The 27,963-nt window shown below is 41.8% G+C and overlaps 3 protein-coding genes across 3 annotated transcripts; 2 read left to right on the forward strand and 1 right to left on the reverse strand.

Moving 5' to 3' along the window:
* Nucleotides 1-322: 322 nt before the first annotated feature.
* LOC4333078 (SPX domain-containing protein 5-like) lies at nucleotides 323-1,598 on the forward strand. Its single transcript, NM_001418331.1, has 2 exons — nucleotides 323-710; nucleotides 800-1,598. Exons 1-2 carry the CDS (start codon nucleotides 492-494, stop codon nucleotides 1,322-1,324), a joined length of 744 nt encoding a protein of 247 aa, NP_001405260.1. The 5' UTR covers nucleotides 323-491; the 3' UTR covers nucleotides 1,325-1,598.
* A 7,908-nt stretch (nucleotides 1,599-9,506) lies between these two features.
* LOC4333079 (elongation factor 1-delta 2-like) lies at nucleotides 9,507-13,727 on the forward strand. Its single transcript, NM_001402177.1, has 8 exons — nucleotides 9,507-9,630; nucleotides 10,369-10,454; nucleotides 10,543-10,659; nucleotides 10,753-10,828; nucleotides 11,049-11,172; nucleotides 11,836-11,949; nucleotides 12,054-12,215; nucleotides 13,099-13,727. Coding segments are annotated over exons 2-8 (681 nt in total). The 5' UTR covers nucleotides 9,507-9,630; the 3' UTR covers nucleotides 13,101-13,727.
* A 2,133-nt stretch (nucleotides 13,728-15,860) lies between these two features.
* Nucleotides 15,861-17,844, reverse strand: LOC112938341 (protein NEGATIVE GRAVITROPIC RESPONSE OF ROOTS). The gene is made up of 3 exons (XM_026024407.2): nucleotides 17,692-17,844; nucleotides 16,876-17,568; nucleotides 15,861-16,161 (listed from the first exon to the last, which is right to left on the reverse strand). The coding sequence occupies exons 1-3, from the start codon at nucleotides 17,695-17,697 to the stop codon at nucleotides 15,943-15,945; spliced, it is 918 nt and encodes a 305-aa protein (XP_025880192.2). The 5' UTR covers nucleotides 17,698-17,844; the 3' UTR covers nucleotides 15,861-15,942.
* Nucleotides 17,845-27,963: the final 10,119 nt, after the last annotated feature.

The raw sequence follows: 27,963 nt of genomic DNA on the forward strand, positions 1-27,963 counted from the left end.
GTAATCGGGATGGTTTTAAAATTATAGATTAGAAAACAAATTTGTCATGTAGAAACTGGCAGTAGTAATGAGTTTTACACATGGTCCTTGAAAACCTCGACCACAAGCACTGCTTCAACTGTTTCAACTTCATAGTAATTTTAAGTATAATTATGGGTTTTGTGTCCAAAATTTAATCGTTCAATTTATTTAAAAAATTTATAAAAAAAATTAGAAAAACAATTAAAGTAATAATCATAAAAAGTTTCAAATAAAAAAAAAAGGTCCGTCAAACATTGAACACTGCACTTGAAATGTGCGAGAGGGGGCACGTGAAGCAGCATATCCTCCAACATATTCTCCTCCCAACGCCAACGCCAACGCCACGCCGAGCCTCGCGCCGCTCTTATATTACGGCGCGCCGCGCTCACCTCGCCGGTAGATTGGATATTACAGCAGCCCAACTCCGACCAACTTAATTTCCACCGGCCGTCGAGGAGGAGGAGGCGGCCATGAAGTTCGGGAAGCGGCTGAAGAGGCAGATCGAGGAGAGCCTGCCGGAGTGGCGCGACCATTTCCTCAACTACAAGGAGCTCAAGCGCCGCCTCAACGCCGTCTCCTCCCCCGACCCCGCCGCCGAGGCCCGCTTCCTCGCCCTCCTCCACGCCGAGGTCGACAAGTTCAACGCCTTCTTCCTCGAGCAGGAGGAGGACTTCGTCATCAGGCAGCGGGTACACAATAAATACTTCAATTAATTTGCTCCTCCCTCCTCGCGTCGATCGGTCGGCCATGGAAATGAGTGATATGTGTATGGGTGCAGGAGCTGCAGGAGAGGATCCAGTCGTCGTCGTCGGCGGCGGCGGAGATGGAGGGGCGGGTGCGGAGGGAGGTGGTGGACCTGCACGGGGAGATGGTGCTGCTGCTCAACTACAGCAGCATCAACTACACGGGGCTCGCCAAGATCCTCAAGAAGTACGACAAGCGCACCGGCGGCGTGCTCCGCCTCCCCGTCATCGCCGGCGTCCTCCGCCAGCCCTTCTACGCCACCGACCTCCTCTCCAGCCTCGTCAGGGACTGCGAGGCCATCATGGACGCCGTCTTCCCCTCCCTCCCCTCCCCCTCCGCCGCCGCCGCCGCCGCCGCCCGCGCCGCCGCCGAGCAGGCCATCTTCCGCAACACCGTCGCCGCCCTGCTCACCATGCAGGAGGTCCGCAGCGGCAGCTCCACCTACGGCCACTTCTCCCTCCCGCCGATGACCCCGCTGCCCGACTCCGACTGGCTCATCCAGTCCGTCCAGCCGCCGCCGCCGCCGCCGCCGTCGTCGCCGCTCATCATCCCCACGTAGTCATCTCACGGCAAATGCCACATATTGCGACGAGCTGCAACATTGTCAAATTTTTTTTCTTCTTTTGGCAGCAAATTGAAATCGAAATCGAAAAGAACAGACATGTAATTACAAATCTGTAATGTTGTCTTTCTCTTTTTGTTTTTTTGGTGTGTGTTTTTATCATAGTTTCTCTAACTAATAGGAGTAGTAAATAATGTAACGAATGAGATCAATACCAATGGTTCTTGATGGCCATAACTAAGAAATACTAGTATTAGTACTAGATTGCACATCACAGGTGCTCAATTTTCTCTCTCGTGGATTCACGTGTTTATTATGCTTCCCAGTAGTAGCCTTATAGCAAGACTTTTATTTTTATTTTTTTACTGTCGAAAGAATGATCATAATTTGCTACTGGGTGTATTAACTTTTCACATTTTAAGGATTAGGTGATACTGACCTGTGCATCCGTACTTTAAGCAAAAAAAAGGAAAAGGCTTTACGCCGAATTTGGGTTACATCTTAACAAATTTGTCATGAAATGTACCCCTACAGAAATGGACTTAAAATTTTCAGTGTAAAAGTTTGATTAGACATAAGTAAGGAAAATGTAAAAAAAATCATTACATGTCCCACACTGTTCTGAATCCTAAGATTTCCCGATTACCGCAAGAATTTAAATTTAAATGTGATTTGCCAATGTAATCTAGCTTGTTGCCCTCTTGATCCCTGAACGAGGAAGTACATCAACTGTAAAGGACAGTATGCCTTTGTAAGCAGAATCCACATACTTTCAAAAGAGAAAATTCAAATGTGGCTCTTGACGAGTCAAAGGCCAGCAGCAACAAGAACAGCACACAGCAAGACGGCATACTGACAGATCGATGCAATGCTGAACAGAATCATTGACGTTTATTGTTAAAAAAGTGATTGCACTGTTCCAGATAAGTCAACTCATCATTCAAAACTCTCATCAGTTCTGTGACTAATGCTTGATGACAATTCGAGGTGCAATAACCAATTCGACAGCCAGTGTTTGCCTGGTGAAATTTTATCCAAGGTTTATGAAAAGTTTTGCAGGGTGATTCTTACAAGGGAACGAATATACTGCGGTGAACCGCTGCTCGCACGACATCAGGTTTGAACCGAAGAACAATTATGCAGAAGTAGTAGATTTTTTTAAAAAACTTTTGAAGCATAAGAATTCCGGTCTTCTAAGATACATATATACCGGCGCCTTTTTCGTGTTCTTGTTTGGAAGATGACAAGAATATTCTTTCAGAGCAATGGACTTTGTCAGCAGATGACTGGAAGGTCAAGTTGTTCGTTGGTGCTCTAGAAATGAACCCCGGATATTCCTTCCGAAATGCCAAAACTGCAGCACTGAATGCGAACGGACTCCATAAGATCACATTATGCAAAGATTTAAAGTAGTCCAAGTCTGTTAATGTGGAGAAAGGGACTGATTAGTGTAAACAAATGACCACACAGCCTGTCGGCTGTCGATGAATGAAACTTGGGGAACTAGAAGAAGTCTTCGGTTTTCAGAGACTATTTGGGTGGCTATTGTTTACTCCAGAGAATCAGGCAAGAACTGAAAAAATGATTCTAATTCACGTTGTAAATTTCCCTTTCCATTTCACCTACTTCAAAAAAATTTGAAGAGAAAATGGACATGTTAGAGCTTTCCATACATGAATTTGTGGTCTTTGTCAGTGTGATCAGGTGGTCACATCATTTCAGATATTTGAGCTTTACATTCCTGTGATCAGTTTTCAGGTTGGCAGGTTACTTATATATGTTAATGATGGAGGGCAAGAAGAAGATATTCGGCAACTTGTTTCTGATTGCCTAGCTAGGTTTTAATATTGATCAGAAAATCCTCTTGTGTTCTGAAATTTTAATGAACTCATGGTAATGACTTTTTGGGCGAAACAATGACCCCAAATCTCTAGATTATCACATAAAACTATTTTATGCAACTACCAATCACGTTCCATCAGGATGGCACCACTTTAATTAGTACTAATATAAGTATATATAACTAGCAATCACATAGCCTGGGCATCAACAGGGACAGCAGGCACAGCATATCCCTGTGTTTATTCCGATATGCTAACCTTTTCGCTGCAAATCCCAGCACTCAGACGATGCAAAGGTGATCGATCGTGGCATTAACTTATTATTACCCGTCATCTTATCCTGCTCTCTGCTCCTTTGTAAAAGCAGGCAGATCAATAGAAACACATGCTGCTGCGACGACGTATAGAATCAACTGTTCTTGCTCCACTACTTGTCCAGGTGACCAATCTGCAGGAAGCATTTTTGCCAAAGTTTAAGTGACTAATCTTATCCAAGCACCGTACAAGAAAAACAAACAAAAAACAGGAGGAGAAAGAAGGAAGCAACTCACAACGTAACATCTGAACATTACCACCTGTTCAGATATATGCTATGCTACGTGGTACTACTACTACTAGCTTATATATTTTAGCAGTGGCGATCATGGATTGGGCAGTACTGGTCGAATCCCTGAAGAGCATGAGCATCAGAGCTATGATAAATAGGATATGCGGTTGTTGATGGTAGCGGTGGTGCTTTCATGATTGGAGGCATGAGCCTTTGTTGTTGTTCACCTTTGTTCTTGTACTTTCCATTATTCAGGAGATTTGGCCAAATGCAGGGGATGCAGTTTTGGTTCAAAATTTCGGACCTCTCCTGGGGCACAAAACTATCTCGTTCGAAATTTAATTTTTTTGTGAATTTAGAAGATAAATGTTTAAATTCTCCTGTCTGTCTTTTTTCTCTCCTTTAACTTTAAGACGATATGTGTTTCAGACTTTCAGTATGAACTTTGAACAAAAACTGCTTTGGATCTTTGCAAAATCGTTGCCATCGACACGCTTGGGTAGATGATGCCTGGTTGCTTGATCCCTTCTCCTTTTCTGTTCACTTGTTCAGTATGCTAAACTGCACACTTCTGACTTGGAACATCTGGAAGGTCACCCGATGCTGAAATTGCAGGGCTTATATTTCGTAAAGCCTATATAAGCTAGGTTATTCCTGCTGCCACTTAACATTCGTAGGTAGCATACTCTACCTAAAAATCGATCACTGCAGAGCCCTGAATTCCTGATGATCACATCACTTTTCAGTTATTCTCTCTTATCCTGAGCTCATCGTCGTCGTCATCATCGCTGCACTTTCAGCATTTGCACAAGAGATTCGATCGGTTCTGAGTTGCAGGCAGCTTGAGCACCATGAAGTCCTGTCTCGAAAATATTGGTCGAAAGTGTTAAGTATCCGATACAAAGTGTGCAAGTGGTGTGTTTGTTTAGCACAACGCAACAAATGGAAAATTTTGCTTTTTCCTAACCAAACTTGAACAATCAAGTTAAGTGGTACATGTGATCTCATTCTTCTACATAAATTCTTTATTTGTCCATTAGAATTAAGTTTATCATTTATTTGTCCAATATGCATCAAAAGACCGTTTTAATACATTTTTTTTTCTCTCCGTCCATGTTCTTTTACCACCTTAGCCACATGGCCCATATACTACAACCGCCGTTTCATGTTATAAGTCGTTTTGATTTTTTTTCTAATCAAACTTCTTTAAAATTGACTAAGGCCCCCTTTGATTCAAAGGAAATTCATAGGAATTTTGGAGGATTTTATTCCTATAGGATTTTTTCCTATATGGTCCTTTGAATCAAAGGAATGGATCTTATGGAATCCTATGAAATTCCTATGGATTGCCTAATGCCATGCAAGTTTTGGAGGAATTCTAACATGAGGTAAAACCTCTTGGAAACTTTCCTTTGAGTCTTTATCTCTCCTCTAATTCTTGTGTTTTTTCCTGCGGTCCAATCAAACAACCATTTCTGTGTTTTTCCTGTATTTTGCAATCCTCTGTTTTACACTTACATTCCTATCAAAATCCTGCGTTTTTCCTATTCCTATGTTTTCTCATTCCTGCGATTTAAAGGGGCCCTAAGTTTATAGAAAAATGTAATAGCATTTCCAGCACACAAAAACATGTTATCAAAATATATTCGATGTTAGATTTAATAAAACTAATTTGGCATTTTAGATGTTGCTAAATTTTCTATAGTCAAACCTAAAGAAGTTTGAGTAAAAAAAAGTCAAAGCGACTTATAATATAAAATGGAAGATGTACTATATATTATATTATATTGTTATCTTGTATCCTATCTCATCTAGTTGGGACTGCCCCCATCTGTTCCTCTGTCACCAGGGCATTTGTTCATTGCATCCTCCTTAGGCCCCGTTCGATCTCCCATTTAGGAGAGAGATTTTTGTTGCACGCAAAACGAGAAACCTCATTAGCACATGATTAATTAAATATTAACTATTATAAATTTGAAAAATAGATTTATTTGTTTTTTTAACAACTTCTATAAAAAACTTTTATTTAAAAATGCACCATTTAACCGTTTGAAAAGCATGCTAACGGAAAACGAATAAGTTAAAGTTTGGAAGAATGCCAAGAAGAATGGCGAGGGAGAAGATAACATATGAGGCTAAGATAGACATTTCTCTTGAAAACAATTATGTGAAAATGAAATGAAAGGGACAAAATAAGGAATAAAAGTTGAGAGGAAGCAATAGGAGTAATCGCATTGATCAACTCTTAGAGCATCTTCAGCCAACCCCATATCCCCTCACCTATAGCAAAATTTTACACACCCCTCCAACCTATCTCTCCTATCACACCCTCTGAATCGAGGGAACTTTCCCAGCTCCATCCTCCCTATTTGTTAGGAGTCCAACCCCCTGCCATGTGGCAAAGTTTCATAGAGGCAAACCTTGGTTATGGCCCCCAACTTTGGAAAATTACATTGAAGTCCCTCAGGCCCAGTTCTTTTTCTCTACTCCAAACTAGGGCTGTCAACGAGCCGGGCTCGAGCGAGCTCGTCAGCCTAGGCTCGAGCTGAGCTCGAGCCGAGCCTGTCGGAAAGCTCGAGCTCGACTACCGAGCTTGATTTTTAAGTAAAAAATATATATTTCAAAGGTAATCTTTAAAAAAATAATTAATTTCTAGTTTATCATATTAATAGAAGAGGAAAAAAGAATAAAATAAATATATTATGTCAATATAAGACATACAAATAACATATTTGATCTCCTAATTTATTAAATAACAATAAAAATGATATATTACTAGGCTCGTTAGAAGCTCGAGCTCGGCTCGACAAAGCTTGTGAGCTTAGGGAGAGGCTCGGGCTCAGCTCGTCTGGAGCTCGAGCCGAGCTCGAGCAGCTCGCAAGCCTCGAGCTTTTTTGACAGTCCTATTCCAAACTTCAACTTCCTCATTTTCCGTTAACACGCTTTTTAAATTGTTAAATTGTGCATTTTAGAAAAAACAAATTCTATATAGAAGTTATTTAAAAAAATCAAGTAAATCTATTTTTAATTTTATAATAGTTAATACTTAATTAATCATGTGGTAATGAGTTTTCTCGTTTTGCATGCACTGAAAATTTCCCTCCAAACCATGGAATCGAACGGAGCCTAAGTCTCTATACTCAAGTATTAAAAAAAAGCATAGCAACCCCTACTTTAAATGATACTCTCACATTGGCATCCTCCAATTTATTGTGAAAGCTCCATCACTGTCCCTACCATTAATTACCTCTCCCCGACCATCCTCATGTACTCTCATGAATCGTTTGTGCGTGATAGAGTCGCTGTCATGCCATGTTCCACGCTCACCATGACCTCTACCTAGCGTTACTACTGAAGGATCCTAACCCCTTGACGCCACTACATCAAACCTTATGTGGGCTTTCCAATATCCTGCCTCCATAACTTCCCTCTGCTATCCTAGCTAACACTACAAGGTAACTAGCCTTCTATGATGGCCTACTTTCACTACAAATCATATTCGGTGCACACAAGACTTTATGACAAAATTCATCATCACAGAAGGTGTGTCTGTGATCACCTCCTGTGTCAAAAGGAGGTGTTTATCACAAACTTTTATTATGATATGGCATTTGTCATAGCATTTGTAATGATTTAAACCATCATAAACCAGTTGATGCATGCTGCCACATTTACCAGTTATTACCACGTAATGACTGTTAACGGTCGTTAAGTGCAAACTTTAACCATCACCTCTTAAATAAAATATATCAAATATATTATCAAAACTTAGTGGTAGGAGTTTACTACTAACCACTTCCACTAGTTTTGATAAATATATTTTCAGGGTTACAAATAAGGCATACATTATATCTTTGGGGTCGTGGGATATACGAATACGATATATCCTCAGGTATACATGAAGGTAGCCTCCAAACTAAGGAAAATGATCGATCCACAAGGAAACCGTCTTCCCAAATAGAAGGTGTTAGAGTCCTATTCGGAGGAGATAGGAGATTTGTGATCCCGCATGTTGAAAGGTATCTCCGAGTTCTACTTTGAGGTCAAGATAACCTACGGTATAAATACAGGACCCCTGAGGGGAGTAAGTCATCAAATCTTAACGCAAGACAACCGCCATAAAAGAAGCAATCCGGAGGACTCGAAACCAACTCGCCGGTGGATCTCGTTGAGCTGTTCTTGATAGGGATCTTGTCAGTAATCTCAAGGTTCCAATGTTTTCTATTGTAATCTCTATGATTTTCTCTATAATCCCATATAAACTGGATTAGGACTATTACCTCATGAGGGGCCTGAACCAGTATAATCTTTGTCTCATGTGTACTTGATGTTGTATCGTGTAGATCCTCGTACCAAATACCATCAGAATACGGTCCGCGGGTATCACCCGTCGACATATATGTATGTAGGTTATTTAGGGAATATATCCTATGTACATAAGCTTTCCATGCACACTAATTAGCAAATGTCACGAAGAATTCTAAAAAAAAAATGGACATCTACTCCTTATAGTATCACACATATCTGCAAAGCTTCATATTCAAATTTATTATATTTTAGCCGTAACAAAAAAGTAAAAGACTAACAGTTTTGAGGGTAAAAATCTGTTAGGATTTTGTCTTTTTTTTGTTAAGGCTAAAATATAATGAATTTGAATATAAGATTTCACACATTATTTAAGGAGAAAACCCGACATACGACTAAAATGAACCTCCAACCAATCATGCACGAGTACAAGGATTGGGAGGGGGGGTGCACAAGTTAGTCAAAACCGACTTAAAATGGGACCAACTCGTCCTAATCTCCATAACGACCCACCAGTCAGTCTTCTGGCTAAACGATAGGCCAGGAGGTAGGGCCCAGGGGTCGCCCGAACCTCCATTGGCGCCTCTGATCCTGGCCTTCCATGTGGACGTCCCTGATAGTTCCCCAATGACGGTCAAGGGCGCACTGACCTCCACAACCGCCATACAACCGTCATTTCAAGATATAAAACGAGGAGGCCTTCACACTTCACAACGCATAACTTTGAGCTCAAGTAGAGTACAACACACAACTTGATAAGGTGGTCTTAGTCCCACGCCCGTCATCGCCATCTTCGCGCCCGCTGCTCTAGCGGTGGGTGCGGGTGGCAGCGTGGTTGGGGAAGAGAGAAGGAAGAAGACAGAAAAAGGGAGGAGATGGATGGAAAATATGATGGAAGTGGTACGGTCCCAATTTTGTAGAATTCAAGTGGCACGACTACGAATAGACGAATTGTAATGGAATTTATCTAAATATGTATATTTGTAATGGCACGGGTCCAATTTACCCTAGTTTTTACGTGTATGTATATAGTTTATATGTGTACGTATATAGATGGCACCTGCATATATAAACTTTGTATGTATAAAATTTTATATATACGTGTATAAACTTTATATGTATAAATTTAAAACGAATTGAAAAATTACTTGAGGAGCAGGGCCAATCTGAAAAGGAAAACAAGCACACATGCCTCATACCCCATGTTTTTTTCTCAAGTAAATTTTTAATTCTTGGGTTTAATATTTGAAGAGTTATTATACCAGGTATTGTGGTTGAGGGATACGAATTAGATGCGACGTATATTTTGAGGGAGTTTTGTTGGACTTTTTCCATCATACACGAATCAGATTCAGTTCACTAGTTAAGGGAGTCAAAGTGGACTTGTTCCTGACTTCTTCCCGTAGTGGATTCAGACCCGGGCTTCTGAAAGCCCATACAGACAACAGCCCAGCATAATTTAGCCCCAGTCCTCGAGTGACGCCCTAACTAAACCCTACTTTACTACTAGTCGTCGATCTCCTCGCGACTTTGCCCGCCGCCGCCGCCGCCGCTCTCCATCCCGCGAGAAGCTCGTCGCCGGCGTCCCGCTGCATCCATCCTCTCCGGCGGTGAGCGCCCGCACGCGTGCACATCCTCTCTCTCATCCCTCTCGTTGTACCCAACACCCCCTATTTTTTGTTTTTTTTTTCCCTCGAATTTGCCTTAAACCTTAGCTTCTCTCCTAGATCTGGAAGCGTTCCTCTGTGCCTTGTATGTGAACCTTAGCGAGCTAACCTCTCTCGGCAGTCTTGTCTGCTAGCAGTCCGATCTTCTTCGTCATCGATAGGTTTTGATGCTGTCGCGTGCGCTTCTCGATTTCGATTTCTCCATGCCTGTGACTTTGTATCGAAATCCTTGTGTTGCGGATAGGATACTCGTTCTTGGATGATAATCCTTGTAGCTAGATTCGGTGCCGATGTTGCTGGGTTGGGGATTTCAATTCGTAGCTTGTAGGGTTGATGGGTTTCATTCTTGTTCTCATGATTTGTTCAGGTAAAAATGACGCCTCATGTGAATTTGTGTGTGTAAGTACCATTGCACTTCACCTCTGCTTACAATGTCAATGGAGCTCTATATGAAATATAGGTATGATTAGATCTGTATTGATAGCACAACGTCCTGGTTACTTGTTAGTGATTCGATGGTTGGTTTTTTAGACACCATTTTTTGCTTGTTGGTCAGTGAGATGTTTGTTTGATGCTATCTTTGCTGCATGAATTATCGTTAGGTCTTTCTTGCAACTTTCTGTCAATTTATTTTCGAACCCATATGCATATAGATCACCTGATACATTTTGTTGTGACCAGATGGCGATTACTTTGTCCAATGTCAACTCTGAGGCAGGCCTCCAGAAGCTTGATGAGTACCTCCTTACTCGCAGCTACATCAGTGGGTAGGAGATATTGTCATACATGTCATCTCCTTTGTTAAATGTGTCACATTGTTCTTACGCTCTATTAAACCAAACCTTTTCTCCTCAGGTACCAGGCTTCAAAGGATGACATGACTGTTTTCACCTCACTTCCTTCTGCTCCCGCAGCAAGCTATGTCAATGTCACAAGGTGGTATGATCACATCAGTGCTCTCCTAAGATCCAGGTGCGTGCTTGAAAGAACATTTGTGTGTACCACTGCATTGCTTTCTAGTTGTATTATCCCATGGAGCTAATGTGAGTCTGATCAACCTTGCAGTGGAGTTACCGCAGAGGGTGAAGGTGTGAAGGTTGAGTCAACTGCTTGTTCTGTGTCTCCAACTGCTGACCAAAAGGTTAAAAATCTGCCACACTTTTTTCAGGGAAAAATTGGCTTTGTAGTTGCTTGTTAAGGGGCAAGAGTTAATGCGGTGGTATGAAACTTATGCTTGATGATGGATGCCTGCATGATTGAAATATCAGTCGTATCCAATTTGTGTGACATGTTTTGTATCACACTGAAGAAAGTTTAAATATTGCTATCTTGAATGTGCTAAGTATAAGATTTAATACCAGGCACCAGCAGCTGATGAAGAAGATGATGACGATGTTGATCTGTTTGGTGAGGAGACTGAAGAGGAGAAGAAAGCAGCAGAAGAACGGGCCGCAGCTGTCAAGGCTTCTGGAAAGAAGAAAGAATGTATGTATTTCATTGATTTATGGGGTCCCTGCCCATTGCTGCATTGAGGCACTTACTTTTAGGTAGTGACAAATGGTTGAAGGTGATTAAAAGAGGAGGGTTAAGGCCTTGGGCTTATTAATTCCCAGTTAGTTTTTTGAAAAACTCATAAAATTGGCTGTAATAATTTAAGAAAGTTTATAGCATTCAAATCTTCTTCAGCTGCACATTTGCTTAGTTGTTTTTAGAGTAAAATTCTGAAGTTACATAATAAATACTCCCTCCGTTCCAAAATATAAGCATTTCTAGGACTCAATTTTTTTTACCATGATATAAGCGTTTCTGGGGCACTGATTCCAATGCAAGGGAATCTGTACATTTTCAGCTAATGACATGCTTGGGAAGGGAATTTAAGCAATTCAAAAAAATTCAAATTTGACCACTGAAGTGACTAAAAGAGAATTTTTTTCCCTATAACTTAGCTTTTGCTAAGGAACATAGAAATGCTTATATTTTGAAACGGAGGTTACTCATTGTTATCTCTATCACTATCATGCTTGGTGAATTTCACTCTCATTCAGCTGCATTTATGCTATTAGCCCCAAAATTTAATATTGAGGCAATGCTATATGATATATAAAAAATATTGCCAAAAATCTATTACTAACTTATCCTTTATTTTAGCTGGGAAATCATCGGTTCTGCTAGATGTAAAGCCATGGGATGACGAAACAGACATGGCAAAGCTTGAGGAAGCTGTGAGGAATGTGAAGATGGAGGGCCTGCTCTGGGGTGCATGTATGTGACTCTATTCTTCAATTTTATTCTGCTAATAAATCCAGTACTAATATGTGCTCTTATGGTTTAATAGTTCATTTTCTAACATAAAATCATTTTTGCAGCCAAACTTGTACCAGTTGGATATGGCATCAAGAAGTTGCAAATTATGATGACCATTGTGGACGATCTTGTTTCTGTGGACAGTCTCATTGAGGATTATTTTTACACGGAACCAGCTAATGAGTTTATTCAGAGTTGTGACATTGTTGCTTTCAACAAAATCTGTAAGTTCCTTGGCAAGTTTGGTGCTTTTAGTTTGGATTTCCAAATAACTGAAACTAATGGTTTGATTGAATATGCAAAACTCTAATTAGTGTAATAAAATTCTTGGACCTATGTGCGTACGAGTCTTTAGAGCAACCAGTGCTGGTGCCAACTAAAATAAACTGCCATATGTATGACCTAGATTCGGATTCAAGATGTAAGCAGGGTTAAATTGTCCTTAAAAGTCACTGGAAATGGCTCACAACTGATTTTTGAATAAACCTTGATAGCTGTAATTGGCTGGAAATCAATGTGTACCTATCCTTTGCTTTTTCTCCAAAAGTACTTGTGCACATCAGCATCAGTCATCTAAAACTTCGTTAAATAACCTCAAGTTGCCATGAATCATTCTAGTCAGCGATCTATGGGACTTACAACGTATGCCTGAATTAATGATCTCTTGTCCAATTATATACTCCCTCCTTCCCTAAATGTTTGACACCGTTGACTTTTTTAAATATGTTTGACCGTTCGTCTTATTCAAAAAATTTTGTAAAATGTGTAAAACTATATGTATACATAAAAGTATATTTAACAATAAATCAAATGATAGAAAAAGAATTAATAATTACTTAAATTTTTTGAATAAGACGAACGGTCAAACATTTTTTAAAAAGTCAACGGCGTCAAACATTTTGGGATGGAAGGAGTAGTAGTCTTATGGTTTCCTGAGTGTTGATCTGATATGCTGCAATGGTGGCTGTTATGTCACTTACTTTCTTCAAAGTTGATTTGGTTTATTATCAGATTCTTTACCCTACCAGAAAAACCTGACTGATATTTACCTCTAAGTATTTATTCCTGGTTTTTGTGAGCTGATAGCTGTATATATTTTTGTTGCAGAAAATGGAGTCTTGTCAGAGGCAGCCTTACTAAAAGAGGAATGCTATATGCTCATCATCAGAATTTCCCAATGGTTTATGTTTCGTCTATGGACCTTGAGTGTACTGCGAACCAGCGTTTGGTATTATCATGAGATTTAAATCTTGGTTGGACTTGTTTTGGCCAGTTGCCCCCTGTTGGTTTGTACCTATTGATTTTGGAGGTCTTTGTCACATGCCCGTTCAGTCGTTCTACACAAGTAGTTGCCCTTTGCATGATCTGGTATAACAGCTGCACAACTGTTCTCGGCTGATGTACGATAATATTGTCTATATCGTACCTGGTACACCGAAATAGTGGGATATTTAACTATTTTCTACTTTCAAGGTGTGGCATTTAAAAAATTGTTACTCAGTTTATGACATGTGGGTATTCGTACGGCTATGATTTATGGGTTCAGTAACAAATCGTTAAATGTCACATCAATGAGTGGAAAATAGTTAAATATCTCTGAAATAGCGGGGGCAGGCGCAAAGGGTGTCTACTCAAGGAGCAAAATGCAGCTGCACCCAAAGAAAAGTGAGAACTAGTTTCTGAGAAATCTATAGCTATAGCTTCTCAATTTGAATAAAAAGTTTTACTGATTGGAGAAACTTTTGATTCTATGAGGAGGTATAGCTGCCAAAAACTCTCTGAAAGTGCTCATGGTACTTGCACTTTGACACCAAACGTTAAGCACACCATACAGTTATTTAGATGAGTATTTTGGTTTACTTGGCTTGCCACATTTTTTGCTTTACCTGGCATAGATTCAAAGCCAAACCTCGTCTAAGGTGTGACTTGCCATTGCGAATTGTTTCACACTTGTTCAAAGGTTTCGAAAAAAATGTGGCAATATATGGGTGTTATCTGAACATGCACTTATTATCCTCAACTGTTTTGTTGAGACAAATCACCCACAGTACAGCACTTGCTAGTTTGCACTCTATAGCAGACTCATGCAAGAGTGTGCCTCTACTGTACTGTGGATGATTTTGTCTCAAAAAAACGATATTTTCAGGATCATAGTCGTGCTGTCGGTCGTGCTGCATCATCGATCGAGCTATCGTTCCTGTGTATGATATTCATTTCAAAATGCTCTGTGCCAAATAAAACTAGACAGAGAGATAAACAGTGTCGAGGTTTAGTTGTTTTAACGTGAACCTTCAACTAAGTATTGTTGAAATTAATCAGTCACCTTTGTATAGTAGAATCATAATTTGCAAGAAACGGTCATTATCAACATAGATAACTACAAGCTATTTTTGTTTGGTATCAAAACTTGCCAACTTCCTCCGAAAAATAATACTCCTTTATTCCTTGAATGTTTGACGCCGTTGGCTTTTTTAAACATGTTTGACCGTTCGTCTTATTCAAAAACTTTTGTGAAATATGTAAAACTATATGTATACATAAAAATATATTTAACAATGAATCAAATGATAAGAAAAGAATTAGTAACTACTTAAATTTTTTGAATAAAACGAACAGTCAAACATGTTTAAAAAAATCAACAGCATCAAACATTTAGGGATGGAGGGAGTAACAACTTGCCAACTTTATCAAGATTTTACCAAAGTTGGGGTTCTGGCCTACGGTTGATTATAGGTGGTAACGTCTTATTAGCGATAAAAATTAATTTGTGGATAAAACTTTTACGTACATATCCTTAGCATTTATGAGCCATCACTGAAAAATAAACTATATGGAGAAAAAAAAAATCAAAATCAACTTCGAAATAAATTTTAACATTTAAATTTTGCTAGCGACTTGCAAGTCATATGCCAAACGATGAGACCTGCTTTCTTGTAATTACTTTGTTAGTAATAAACCAAACAACGCTAAATCTACATTACCAAAATCTTGATAATAATCCAAACACACATATAAAATTTGGTGATACCAAAACTTGCAAAGAATATCAAATTTTGGTAAAATATCACCCAAGCCGGCATCATGAATGGCGAATATTTGGCCACGATGCGGCAGCGTTGCATCGCCATTTGGCAATGGCCTCCAGAAACCTTTGCTTTGGTTGCACTTCTCTGCCAAATTTTTTTTTTAACCCAAGAGAGGCAGAGAAGTGCACGAACATTCAGAAATGTGCCGGTCAGTTGCTTCCGATGCAACGCCCAATTGCACATTTTGCAGCAGGTTGGTTTTTCCTGTTTTGGCTATATATACTTGTCCCAAGTACCAATGGTACGGTATATTCTCGTAAAGTTTGTCCAACATGCAACTTCAGCAAAGACCAAGGCCCACATGATTTTTGAATCATATATATACGGCAACTTCCATTTTTAGATGGCATAAAAAATATGTTTTCACCTCAGAAACTCAGGTATATATATACATTCACATTCGAAGTGTGCAAAATGTAACTCAAAATTTTTGGGAGGTCTCATGTGCAACCCCAATTTCTGCTTGGTACTTGACCAGTGCTTTCTGTTAATGCATTTCTGCAAAAAGAACTCAAGTGGGCAGAGTTGTCATCTAGGAGATCTCACCATTCTTTCTCCATTCTGATTAATTTTTTACCAGGTATCTGCAGGGGAAAAACAAGTAAACTGTCAACATTGTCTTATGGTCAAATAAATATTTTTTTTTTGCAACAACGAAAATCAAGATGTATCTGGCATTCTGGCCTAGTTAGCCATAGCTCTTACCTATACATCACACCAGCTTGCTCCTGCTGTTTCAATTGTCACACTCACACACCCCTTTCATATCTCAAGAACAATATCTGCAAGAAACAAGAGGATCCCCATTGAGTAATGAAAAGTTTGTGAGTGCAAACTCAAGTTCATCAGACCTAGTGTGCTACTACTACTTACATTCAGAATCTGTCCTGTCCCATTTACAACTTTCTTCCCCCTTGTTCTCCTCCTCCTCCTCTTCTTCTTCTTCGCCGCAACGAGGACGACGGCGGCGACAAAGGCGATGGTCATCACCATGTGCATTGTTACCCTCCAAGAAGTATGTCCTCGACGCCGGTGAATTGCTCGGCCGGGCAGCGATCTTCTTGCCGAGCACCGTTCGGAGAAACTGTCATCCATGGAACAGGGTTGACAGAATGTTCAGAGACATGGGCCTTGCATGGTGAGAGTAGGGTGAAAACGGTAACGGAAATTCCCGGCTGACCGGCGTTCGTTTCCGACTTTCTATCGGCCGAGCCATACGAAAATGGTAATCGACCGAAAAAAATATGAAAATGGTAAAAAATATGGAAATGGAAACGGAAATGGTTTTGTTGTTATACCGATCGTTTCCGTATTTACCATATTCTTATGGAAATTACCGTTTCTTATAATATGGTAATTACCGTATTTCTAAATATGTTGATATTTGTAGGGCATGTCTCTACTTTACCCACAGCTTAGAAGATTGATTGACTCTTCAATCAAATCCCTAACTTGAGTGCATGGCTAAAATGGAGTTAATTTATAATTTATATAGTATAGCTTGAACTTATTTGCACGTATAACATACTTATGTAAAATTAAATATATGTTCTCTATAGTTTAATGTTTCCGTATTTGTTACCGGTTTCTGATCTGTACCGACATGTTTCCGGCTGTATTATTCTGTTTCCGGTTTTCCGATATTTCTGATATCGTTTTCGTTTCTGACTTTACGGTTTTCGATTTTATTTCCGAGAAAAACATAATTATGGAAATGGTTGAGACTGCTTTCCGACTGTTTTCATCGCTAGGTGAGACTGATGAATTGATTGCATTTTCGCTGTGTGTGAAATTATACCTTCTCCATTGATGATTCCGTCGGGTCCTTCAAGCTCGGAGCCGGCGCGAAGCCGCCATGGCAGACGAACATCTTCTTGAGAAGGAACTTGAATGACTTGTTCTTGATGTCGCCGCCGCTGGTGGTGGTGTTTCTGGTGTTGCCGTCGACGAGAATGTCCTTGGCCTTGGTGAGTATCATCTTGGTGCCCGGCGAGAGGCCGACGGCGGCGCCTCCGCCGCCGTGATCGCGCTGTGCTCTCCTGTCCACCTCGAGGCTGGAAGGGCAGTTGAGGAACATGTCGAGCGGCAGGCCACTGTCCGCGCCGCCGCCGCCGCAGCAGGTGGCGGTGGCGGCGGCGGTGGCGACGGCCTCGGAATACTTCTTGGACCTGGCGCGCAGGAGGAGCCTCGCCAGCGCGTCCTGGAGCTTCCTCACCTCCTCGACGCTGAACTCCGGCAGGTCCTCCTCCTCCTCCCCCTGCTCCGGCAACTCGTCGTTGCCCAACGTGCCGATGGAGAAGAGATGAGTCGCCGGAGTCGGCCATTGATCGCCGGCGAGATCGTCAGGAACAACCTGCTGATGCTTCCTCTCCTTGCCTGCCGCAACGACCGCCGCGACCACCGAAGGATTGCCGTTGCCGGCGGCGAGCCCTCTGCTCTCCGCCGCCGCCGACGTCCTCCCACCCAGCCTCCCCTGCACCCAGCTGACGATCTGCGGCGCAGACGAAGGCGAAACAGAATTGTAAATGATCTACTACATTGTGCCACACAAACATTGAAGAATATCACATGGTCTTAGCTTGGACTTGCAGAGACAAAGATCACACTTGCTTACCCCCATGAGTGACGATGAACTGATGTGTCTCGCTCCAAGAAACCGTGAGCAATCAATGCCGCTGCGCTGCAAAATCGAACAGAAAACGATGCAGCAGGAGTGGCCAAATGGGCAGAGGTGAATCAAGCTTGGATTTCAGGAGTAGTGAGCAGCAGTGACAAGTGTGAAGTGATGAGCCCTGTTGGTACTTGGTGGGTTGGGTATAGTCGGGTCCCCTCCTCCTCTCCCCTAGCATTGCAAGGGGGCGTTGGTTATATAGCTCAACAAGGGCACTTGCATGCTTCACCTTGTACTGTGGCCAAATTGCACTACACCCAGTAGGGGCATTGGCACATTTGATGCAATGTATGCAGATGTGGTATGTTCCATGTTGTTCAAACCCACGGACTGACGGTCTGCGACTAGGGATAATCCTGTGAGTCAGATCAATCTTCAAGTTGCCACCTTGCCAATGGGCAATGGCCTCGTGCCGATGAAGAGCTTGTCTGAGGGGTGTTTCTCGCTTGTTTAGGGAGTATTTGGCAGTTCACTGACTAGGATCGGAGGAATATCCGGTGAAAACTAGAGGTTCTGTCTGTTTGGTATAGCTTCCGATCCAAGATTTCTAGGAACTTAGTCATTTCTAGCACTACAAGGCCTGGTTTAGTTCCTTTTTTTTTTTCCAAAAACGTTACATCGAATCTTTGGAATTAGTCTATGATTAGCCATTAGTGCTATAGTAATCCACATGTGCTAATGACGGTTTAATTAGGCTCAAAAGATTCGTCTCGTAGTTTCCAAGCGAGTTATGAAATTAGTTTTTTCATTCATGTCTGGAAATCTCTTCCGACATCCGGTCAACACATCCAATGTGACACTCAAAAATTTTCTTTTCGTGAACTAAACACACCCTGAATTCAAGGATTTGAATTCTACAAATAATATTTAAATGAGTTATTTTGTTTCTACTTTAGATAAATTAGATAAAATATAAAATTTTAATTAATATAACTTTTCATACAAACTTAAAATTCGGCATCGATCTATATATAGACATGTATCAAATAGGCCCACAGTGAAAACCTGACCCTAAAAATTCTATAAATTTATAAAAAAAATATTAATAGGGATAAATAGACGTTGTTTCCTCCACTATCCTTACCTAACCATACCATATGCGATGTGTGGCTTATCACAACAAATAAACATAATATTTATGGGACTATATATGTGATTTAAATGTGAGATCGACTGGCTAGGATGGTGATGATAATATCAAACAATTATATAGGAAACTACTGCAGTTGGGGCATCAAAACAAGCTAGCACCCATATTCTCCTGGTTCACATAGGTTTTGCATCGATCTCCTTCTTCTTGATGAATGCCAGGGTTTTTACACAATATTTTTCTTATGAACAGATCACCTTTTAAGTAAGTACCTTACGGAAGTTTGATTAAGTATTTCCTCTTTGGTGGTAATTATTGCGAACATAAAGGTTGTCTAGGTACTCATTAGCAACTATCAGTTGTTATTGGCAGGAATTGACATCTGGTAGTAATAAATAACAATTATTAAGTATAATTAGCGATGTTTCAGTTATTATTAACGATTGTTGGTGATAATTGCAGATTATTAGTAACTGGTGATGATTTTGAACATTAAAGTTTGACTTTGTTGTGAAAAGTGAGTCTACCATGATGTCGACCAATGTATCACAATACATATGCACTATCAATGAAATAAATAGCTTTTCTAGTAGATGCACAATACCATTCAATAAACGAACATCAGTTCTCATTCACATATGGACGTTGTATATATGCATTGTCAAGCTTTGGGTGGATGGAGTTAATGAGAGGTCATTGGGATTTTTACAGTGTTTGGTTCGTGGGCGAGAAATCCGGCCATGGATAGGGTGTCCACCCAAGAAATATTCTTTAAAGATGTTTGATGAGTGTATCCAAATAATTTCATCCACCTTCGCTAACATTGATCATTAGTAACTAATTAGTGATAATTAGTATGTTTTATTGTTAGTGATTATGATTTCAAGATTAGTGCTGATTGGCAAGAGCATGACATTTAATTAGGATTATGCGGGGCGCAGGTATGAATAAATTTAGAAGACTAGCTTCTAATCAAGTGTAAAAACACCCGTTTGAAATGAGATTGGGAGAGATGACGTGTGGTGCCATCTGTGACGGGTGGTGGTTTTGACCATCACAGATGTCTGTGACAGGCCATCACTATAATCCATTAAAGATAATATAACACTTTGAAATATAAACCATGTGGGCACTCATTTTTACTGGTGATAAATACAACCGTAAAAAACGAGAAACCATTTCTAACGGATCTTTTTTTTACTTGCCACTGGCCAGTTTAACCACCATACCACCTTATCTTTCATCTCTAGTGAGACCACACACCGAGACCAAGCACCATATCCTTATCCTTCCAATTCTTCCATCTCCCTTTCCACAGAGACCCCACGCTTGATCACATCTAGTCAAACACAACAGTCCGCTCGTCATCAACTCCAGCGAGGGCATCGTCCTTTTCACCGATAGCCACCTCCTCCGCCCCCGAGCACCGGCTGCCATCTCATCGCCTCCTCGATTCTCCTGTTGCCATCGATCTTCGGCCACCGCTAGCTCTGCCATGGCCAGCGTCCATGGCAGCGTTGTTGGGCCGTGATAACCGTCCTATTCGCTCTCACTACCCTCCGCCCTGCCACCGACTCCTCTTCAAATTTGCCCCCCAAGTGTTGGTGGATCCTTCCTCCCGATTCTTCCATCTTCCTCTCCATGGAGACCCCACGTGTGATCACATCTCTTGCCCTAGTCAATCCACAATGCTCCGCTCACCACCAGCTCCACCGGGGATGCTGTCCTCGTCGCCGATAGCCACCTCCTCTGGCCCCAGCATTGGCTGCCATCTCATCGCCTCCTTGATTCACCGGTTGCCATCCATCTTCAGCCATCGCTAGCTCTGCTGCGGCCAACCTCCACGACAACATCCCGGGCCGAGATAACAGTCCTATTCGCTCTCACTGCCCTCCGCCCCGGACACTGTCTCCTCGCCTAATTTTCCCCATGTGTCGGCGGCCGCCTCCTCTGTTCCCATGTGTTGGTAGCTGCCTCATCCACCTTTAGTTCCCAAGCGCTGGTGGATTTGGTGGCGGTGGTGGAGTTGGTGGGCAGTTCTAGCCTCCACCTTAGGGATTGGCGGATTTCATCATGGTGGTGGAGTTCGTTGGCAATCCGGCCTCCCTGACCTCGAGGACCAGTGGATCTGGATAGCAGGGCGGTGGTGCTAGTGGCAGAGAGGGAGCACTGTGGCAGATAGCAGGTGGACGAGGTTGGGTACAACCACTGCGGCAAGGAAAATGCCTCCTCGTCCAAGTCCTCCGGCCCCTCCAAGTCCAACACCACCTCCTTCAAGTCTGCCGCCTCTTTTTCTCTCGCGAAACCTTCCGATGCCACCCTCCTCGCTGCTCTGCAGCTCACGTCCCACTTCTTCTTCACTTCTTTCGGGTGTTCTTTTTCCTAAAGAAAATTATTTGAGCCATTTGTTTGCAAAGATCTACCGGTAGGTAGCATGTGTGAATTAATTAAGAGTATATTTTTCATCTGTATCAGAGTAGAAATTTTTTAAGATTAGTAAGATTGAGTATTTGCATTATTGTTAATATTGAGATCATTTGCTATGTATAAACCTATATTCGGCTTTGTCGAAAGCTAGGGTTGGGGATCCATTTTGCTTTTTTAAAATTATTTTTCACATCTATGATGGGCCACAATATACCACCCGTTAGAGGTGTATGTTGCCACTAATGGGTGGTATACTCATCTATGACAGATGATAGCTCTTATCCATCACAAATGTCCATTACCACTAATAGGCTTTCACTCATCAGAGATGAGAGGTTGAGTTATTACTGACCTTTATCTGTGATGAGAGGCCTACCTATCACTCATAAGGGTTTAGACCAGTCACAGATGACCTGGTCCGGTACAGTGAATGCTAATAGCCTAAATGGTGGGGTAGTTAATATTTACTTGTTAGCACTAGTGTTCTCTTTCACACAAACACAAAAATTTCCAAATCTTACAATAATTGTCCCAAAATAACCTATGTAATCAGCTGAAATAATGGCTGAGGACACCAATGCAATCATATCACATCACGGATGTAGGTCCTACTGCACGCATCACATCACATATCGAGTTCTAAGGGCATGTTTCGTAAACTAAGTTACCATAACCCAAATTGTTAAAGGTGTTGACAAGCGATACAAAATGTGGCTAATAAAATATTACCAGGGTTTACCTCAGAATGAACATGTTTGTGAGAGCCAGCGAGTTAACATGTGTGACTTGACGAAGTTGGAAAAAAACGGTTGCCTAATAGAGTGTCACATCTAACATTCAGTGTGGAAAACTGTGGCTATGAACTAAACATGCCCTATTTTACAAGCTCCTATTATCTAAATAACGTCCTGATACAGAGAACCATATACTCTAGTTGATGCAGACACAGTAATTGTATATCTAGAAAGGTTTTTTTGTGTCCCTAGTTTATGACCCTAGCTATGATATATCAATATAGGAATGATAAGTTGTTTTTCTCTTATATTAAACCAAGAGTGATAAGCTGATTGATCAAAGAGATCTATCCATTGCTCGAATTAGCTTATATGCAAGATGTATGTGTTTTCTTCCAGAGCATCTACACACACAACACTTCCACTTAAACTTCACATGGCGTGATCATATCACCTATTGTTTTTAGTGCAAACTACCTATCAGATGCACTCCACTAAGCTGGGCGCACACTACTAAATCATCTGCTAACTACACGTAGTACAAACATAGGCTAATGGCAATGCATTGAGGTAATTATAGGCATTTTCTTAGCTGTTTGTGTGTGGTCCCTTTAGAGCAGCTGTTATATGTGGTGTTGTTTTGGGACAGCATTATGCTTTAAAACCTAATTCTTGGGGAAATACTCTTCAAATGCAATCATGAGTTAAATATGCCTGTATGCACTCAATACATTAAATTATACATGTTCCAAATCATCATATCACTTCAATTTTTCTTTTCGAAAACTATCAAATCACTACCTTCTTTATCTATCTAGTCTGCTGACGAATCCGGCTATCGATCGTGTTCATGCATGAACCCATTCTGCACGCTTACTTTTTACTTTTTAAGTGCTATAAATAACCATACAAACTCCCCGCAAAAAAAAAACCAGACAAACTACTGAAAATTAAACTATACTAATTTCATTTATTAAGCAGTAGACGGAAAAAACACAAGCCCGTTAATAAATAAAAAAGAAATAGGGCATACGGAGTAAAACAGAAAAATAATTATTACCCTGTTGTTATTTTTTATAAAAGGGGAAAGCTAAACACCGGGATCTCGTTATAAGGCATGGGAACGAGATGTGCCGCTCTGCTTCGCATCTATCAGAAGCAGCGGCCGCTCCTTCTGTCCCCAGTGTCTCCTACTCCTTCTCTCACTGCTACGAAACGATTTGGTATATGAGAATCCCTATAGTTCATAGGTGGACCATAATTAGTTGCGTCTGCAAAAATCAATCTCCATTTTTGCATACGGCACCTTAAGAACCCGCATCCAAAAATCTATTTTCGCAGATGGGCCTCTTAAAGGGATGAATGAAAAAAAATGAGTTTATTTTCGCATGCGGTCCTCTTAAGGGGCCACAGCAAAAAAAACTATTTTCACATACGAGCCTCTTAAGTGTTCCGCATGCGAAAATACCCCTCTTCTCCACATATTTTTTCTCCCCTCCTCTCTCTTTTCCCTCTCAGCTGTTTTAAATTTTTTAACCTCCTCTCCTCTCTCTCTTCCTCTCCTCTCTTAATAGTATTATTTTCACCTCCTCCTCTCTTCTCTCTTTCTTCCTCTCCTCTCCTCTCCTCTCCTCCGAGCGGCCGGGAGAGGGTGGAGACGGCGGTGGCCGGCTCGGCGACCTTGGGCAGTGCCGTCACCGACGAGGAGGTGACTGGGAACGGGCAGCGGGCGCCTCAACGACCTCGGGCGGCACCACTGCCGCCGATGAGGAGGCGACCGGGAGCGGCTCCATCCCTGTCCCCACCCGGCGCTGTCGCCGCCGATGACGATGAGAAGGAGGCGACCGGGAGCGGTTGCAGCGACCACGATGGCGGGCGGTGGATCCGGTGTCACCCTCGAGAAGGCCAGATCCGCCGCCCTAGGGCACGGCTGCGGTGACGGCGGACGGCGAGGGAGGCAGATTAGGCAACGCCGCCCTTAAGATGGCCGGATCTGCCGTCCTAAGGAGCGGTTGCGGCAGGCGGCGATAGCAGACTGAGAGGATGGCGGATCCGGCTACGCCGCCCTCAGGAGTGTTGGATCTGCCGCCCTAGGGAGCAGCTGCGGCGACGGCGGACGGCAAGGGTGGCCAATCCGGTGGCACTGCCCTCGGGAGAGCTGGATCCGTCACCCTAGGGATTGGCTCTAGTGGTGACGACGGCAGCGGCTACCTCTGGCGACTTTAGGTTTCGGCCAGCAACGGGCTAGGGTTTGGGAGTTTTGGTGTTTCTGAATTTTTATTTTTTTTCTCTGAATTTATTTTCGCATGCGTTTGGTATAGGTGATCGCAAGCGGTTGCGCTGGCCGCATTCAAAAATCTGATTTTCGCAGGCCTTTGGGCGCATGTGGGCCATCTGTTTGCATGTAAAAATCACTTTTGGCTGCATGAAAAAACGATTTCTGTAGTAGTGTCTATGCCGCTTTCTACTGCTCCCTCCTCTCTCCACTTCTCCTCCCCTCACCTAGGTCATTGAGGGGAAGAACGGGGAGTCCTCCTGCTCCTCCCCTTTGCTTGATGCTTCTCTTCCTCTCCCCTGGAGTCGAAACAAGGGAGGACGAGGAGCACCGTAGTCGTCGTTCCAAGACAGAATGGGGAGCAGTGCCTCCTTCACCACAACTGTCGCATCAAGGGAGTAAGCGTCCAATGTCATCGAAATCACACACCTCACAGTTCACACAATGGGCTCCCCATTTGCTCGTCTACGGTGGCTTTGAAACCCCGAGATCCCCGGCCATAGGATTTGGCATTGCCCGAACTCGTCATTGTCGTCTCCAGGTAGGAAAATAGAATTGATAACCATCTCCATCCCTTCTTCTCTTCTCACCTCAGCTCAATCTTATATCTGATGGATATCGGCCGATACTAATGGGTATCAAGTCTAGTACCTGACAAGTATCTACTAGTATTGACAAGGTATCTAGTACATGATGGGTATCAGCTAATAGGTATCGGATGATACCTATGGGGTACCAGATTAGAATTTGATACATGCTTGGTATCATCCCATCCGGATGAGATCCTGTGGTATAACAACCCCTTTGAAAAAAGACATGTAGGATAAGTCTACAAAATTTATCATTTAACTATGGTTTGTTCTAATTTTCATCCCACAACTAAAAAATTACTAATCACTATTTGTCCTTCACTAGTGTTCACAATTCAAGGATCGAATACAAGAACAAGCTTAAATTAGGAATACCATTAAAAACAAAATCTTTTCATGGAATAAAAAGAACTCTCAAACCTGATGGAGTGTAGCTAGTCAAACTGCCTCGTAGCCGTCGATCAGACCATCGCTATGTCGCTGGTCTAACTGGCTTATACATTATGATCTGGCTGTCGAGAACAAGAAAAACACAAACCTAACTTACAAAGGGCATCTAAAAGTGGATAAACTTTATTGTATCAAGTTATACTTACAAAGGGAATATAAAGCATTCCTTTCTCAATTCACGAACTAGAACCGAAATCTCAAAAAGAAACCTAACTTTTCTCTCCTAAAAGTTGCCCACTTCACCTTACTTTGAGCCTCGACCCCTCATCTAATTATACCGACAAACATGCCACGAATCCAACTAGAACAAGGAATCCTAATTACATAGGAAACTTCTCAAAACAAGGATATACACATCCCTGTACATCTTCAATCTCTAATCTTCCTAAACTTGGACTCCAATCTAAATTTGACTCCACTTCTCATACGCACAAAACTCTTCTTGCATGCCATATGGAAACTTTATCTCTACGTGCATTGTTCTCTAGCCTTAGTATCATGCATGATCTTCTTGTCCATCTAGACCTCAACTTTTCCCAAGCTTAGTCTCGATTCATCACCGGCAATACTCCCGAGGCCTCAAGTAACAACTACACATGAACAAACTAAGAAACTATATCCAAGCACAAGTTTTTTTATCAACTTGACTCAACAATGGTACACAACGTACAATATATCTCACGTATAGAAACAAACTAGAAGTAATAAACATTAAGCAATCAACATGTTCCATAAAATCAACAAGATACCGACTCCAAACAGGAGTATATCGTTCCCACTGTCGGGCTACCTAGTCTGACCGCTCAAACACCTATGGTTAGACCACAGCTATCCGGCCGGTCTGACCGCACAAACACTTCCAATCTGACCCGCCTTACCACGCCGGTCTAACCTCAAGCACCCTGGCACCTTGCCACCAAAACACCACTTGATAACTATCAACACAACCCTTTATTTATTACATTTGACAATCACTACTAGAAAAATCATTTGTTGCCACGAAAAAAATCGTGGCATCAATACTAAAATTGTAGCAATAAATACATGTTGCCACAATTTTAAAATCATTGCTAGCCATGGTAATAAATAGCGTGTCAAATATTTTGAAACGGAGGGAGTATATATTTTTTTACGATTTATATTTAGATAGCGCGAAGTTCGTACGGATATAACAGGAAATAACTATAATATCATAACCTGAAAAGACGTAACCAGTAGGAAAAAAAAACAAACACACCACCTTCATAAAACGGCAGGCCCTCGCACATCACCCTAGAGTTTTCTTTAGGGTGTTGTGCGAGGAATTACTAGTTTATCATCATAAACTAGTAAGTCCTCGCACAACACTTTAGAGTTTTCTTTAGGGTGTTGTGCGAGGACCTGCTAGTTTATGATGGTGGTGTGTTTGTTTTTTTTTCTACTTTATGATGGTGGTGTGTTTGTTTTTTTTTCTACTGGTTACGTCTTTTAAGGTTTCAACTCGCCCCTCGAAACTCTAACTATACACAGAAGTATATCGAAAAGATTCCAACTATACACAGAAGGACACACTGACCACTCGCGGTCGCAGGCCACGATGGCCTCCCTGCTGGTGCTCGCGTCATCCTCCTTAGGAATTGGACATTGTGCCACTTCTAAATTAAGGTTTTGTCCAAATGCATGCCATTCCGCCAATTATATTCGTTAAAAAAATCCACCCCAAGCGATGCCAAACATTTCTTTTGTCATATTCGTTAATTTACTCCATTTCCATCATTTGTCACACCTGGGGTAACCAAAATACCCCTTCGGTTGGGTCAACCAAAGCGAGCTAGTTGAGTCAATCCGACTAACCACGTAGCACTTCTCGCCGTCGAGCTGCGGGAGCTCAACCACGACCTGGCCACGCTGCTCAACCTCTTGCTGGTCGTCGATCTGGGTCTCGTCAACAACGTGCTCGATGTCCTTGCCCTCCTGTCGTGCCAGTGTCGGCGGTGCTCGTTGGCTGCCAAGACAAAGCAAGCACTGAAGGCGATCATGCTATCGCTGATACAAGAGATCGATCGGGAGAATGTGCCGAAACGGGAGAGGCTGGAGGAGATCCTAGTGGAGGTCGGCATGAATGACTCGTCGAGCTGCAACGAGGAGATCGAGAGCCTAGAGCAGGAGATCGGTGACCATGCCTCAAAGAAATGGACGGCCTCTCCATGATCACTCTCATCGGCCTCCTCCGGTATGCCAAGTGCGTCCTGTTCAGCGCCACGCCTCGGCCTTCAGACTCCAATTCCAAGGCTGATGTCGAGGCTGAAGATCACTACTACAGAAAGCGTTTTTGCATACGGGCGGAATCGATCTTCGCATGCAGTCACTTAAGACGGCCGCATGCGAAAATAGATCTTCGCATGTGTCACATCCTGATTTTTGTTTCAGGATTTATAAATTATTTAATAAATTATTATTAGAATTTATATTAAATGTTCTTTAATTTACAAGTGAAGTTAAATGTGGGAAATAAAATTTCCTAAATATAAAGCATGGATGGATTTAATTTTATTAAATTCTCCATGATTAAGTCAACTCTCTGAAATTTTCTCGGATTTTTCGGAGCTCAATTCCTAAATGATACAAAGAACAGTTCAGTAATTATTTGATCATTAATGATCTAATTAT

The sequence above is a fragment of the Oryza sativa genome, chromosome 3, assembly GCF_034140825.1.
Source record: "Oryza sativa Japonica Group chromosome 3, ASM3414082v1".
Lineage (NCBI taxonomy): Eukaryota > Viridiplantae > Streptophyta > Magnoliopsida > Poales > Poaceae > Oryza > Oryza sativa.

Bases quoted from the DNA above. Each gene is read 5' to 3' on its own strand.
- LOC4333078 (NM_001418331.1), top strand. From the start codon at position 492: ATGAAGTTCGGGAAGCGGCTGAAGAGGCAGATCGAGGAGAGCCTGCCG. The intron at 711-799 runs GTACACAATAAA...GTATGGGTGCAG, and splicing joins ACTTCGTCATCAGGCAGCGG to GAGCTGCAGGAGAGGATCCA.
- LOC4333079 (NM_001402177.1), top strand. From the start codon at position 10,369: ATGGCGATTACTTTGTCCAATGTCAACTCTGAGGCAGGCCTCCAGAAG. The intron at 11,173-11,835 runs GTATGTATTTCA...CCTTTATTTTAG, and splicing joins TTCTGGAAAGAAGAAAGAAT to CTGGGAAATCATCGGTTCTG. The intron at 11,950-12,053 runs GTATGTGACTCT...TCATTTTTGCAG, and splicing joins GGGCCTGCTCTGGGGTGCAT to CCAAACTTGTACCAGTTGGA.
- LOC112938341 (XM_026024407.2), bottom strand. The intron at 16,162-16,875 runs GTATAATTTCAC...CATGGATGACAG, and splicing joins CGGAATCATCAATGGAGAAG to TTTCTCCGAACGGTGCTCGG.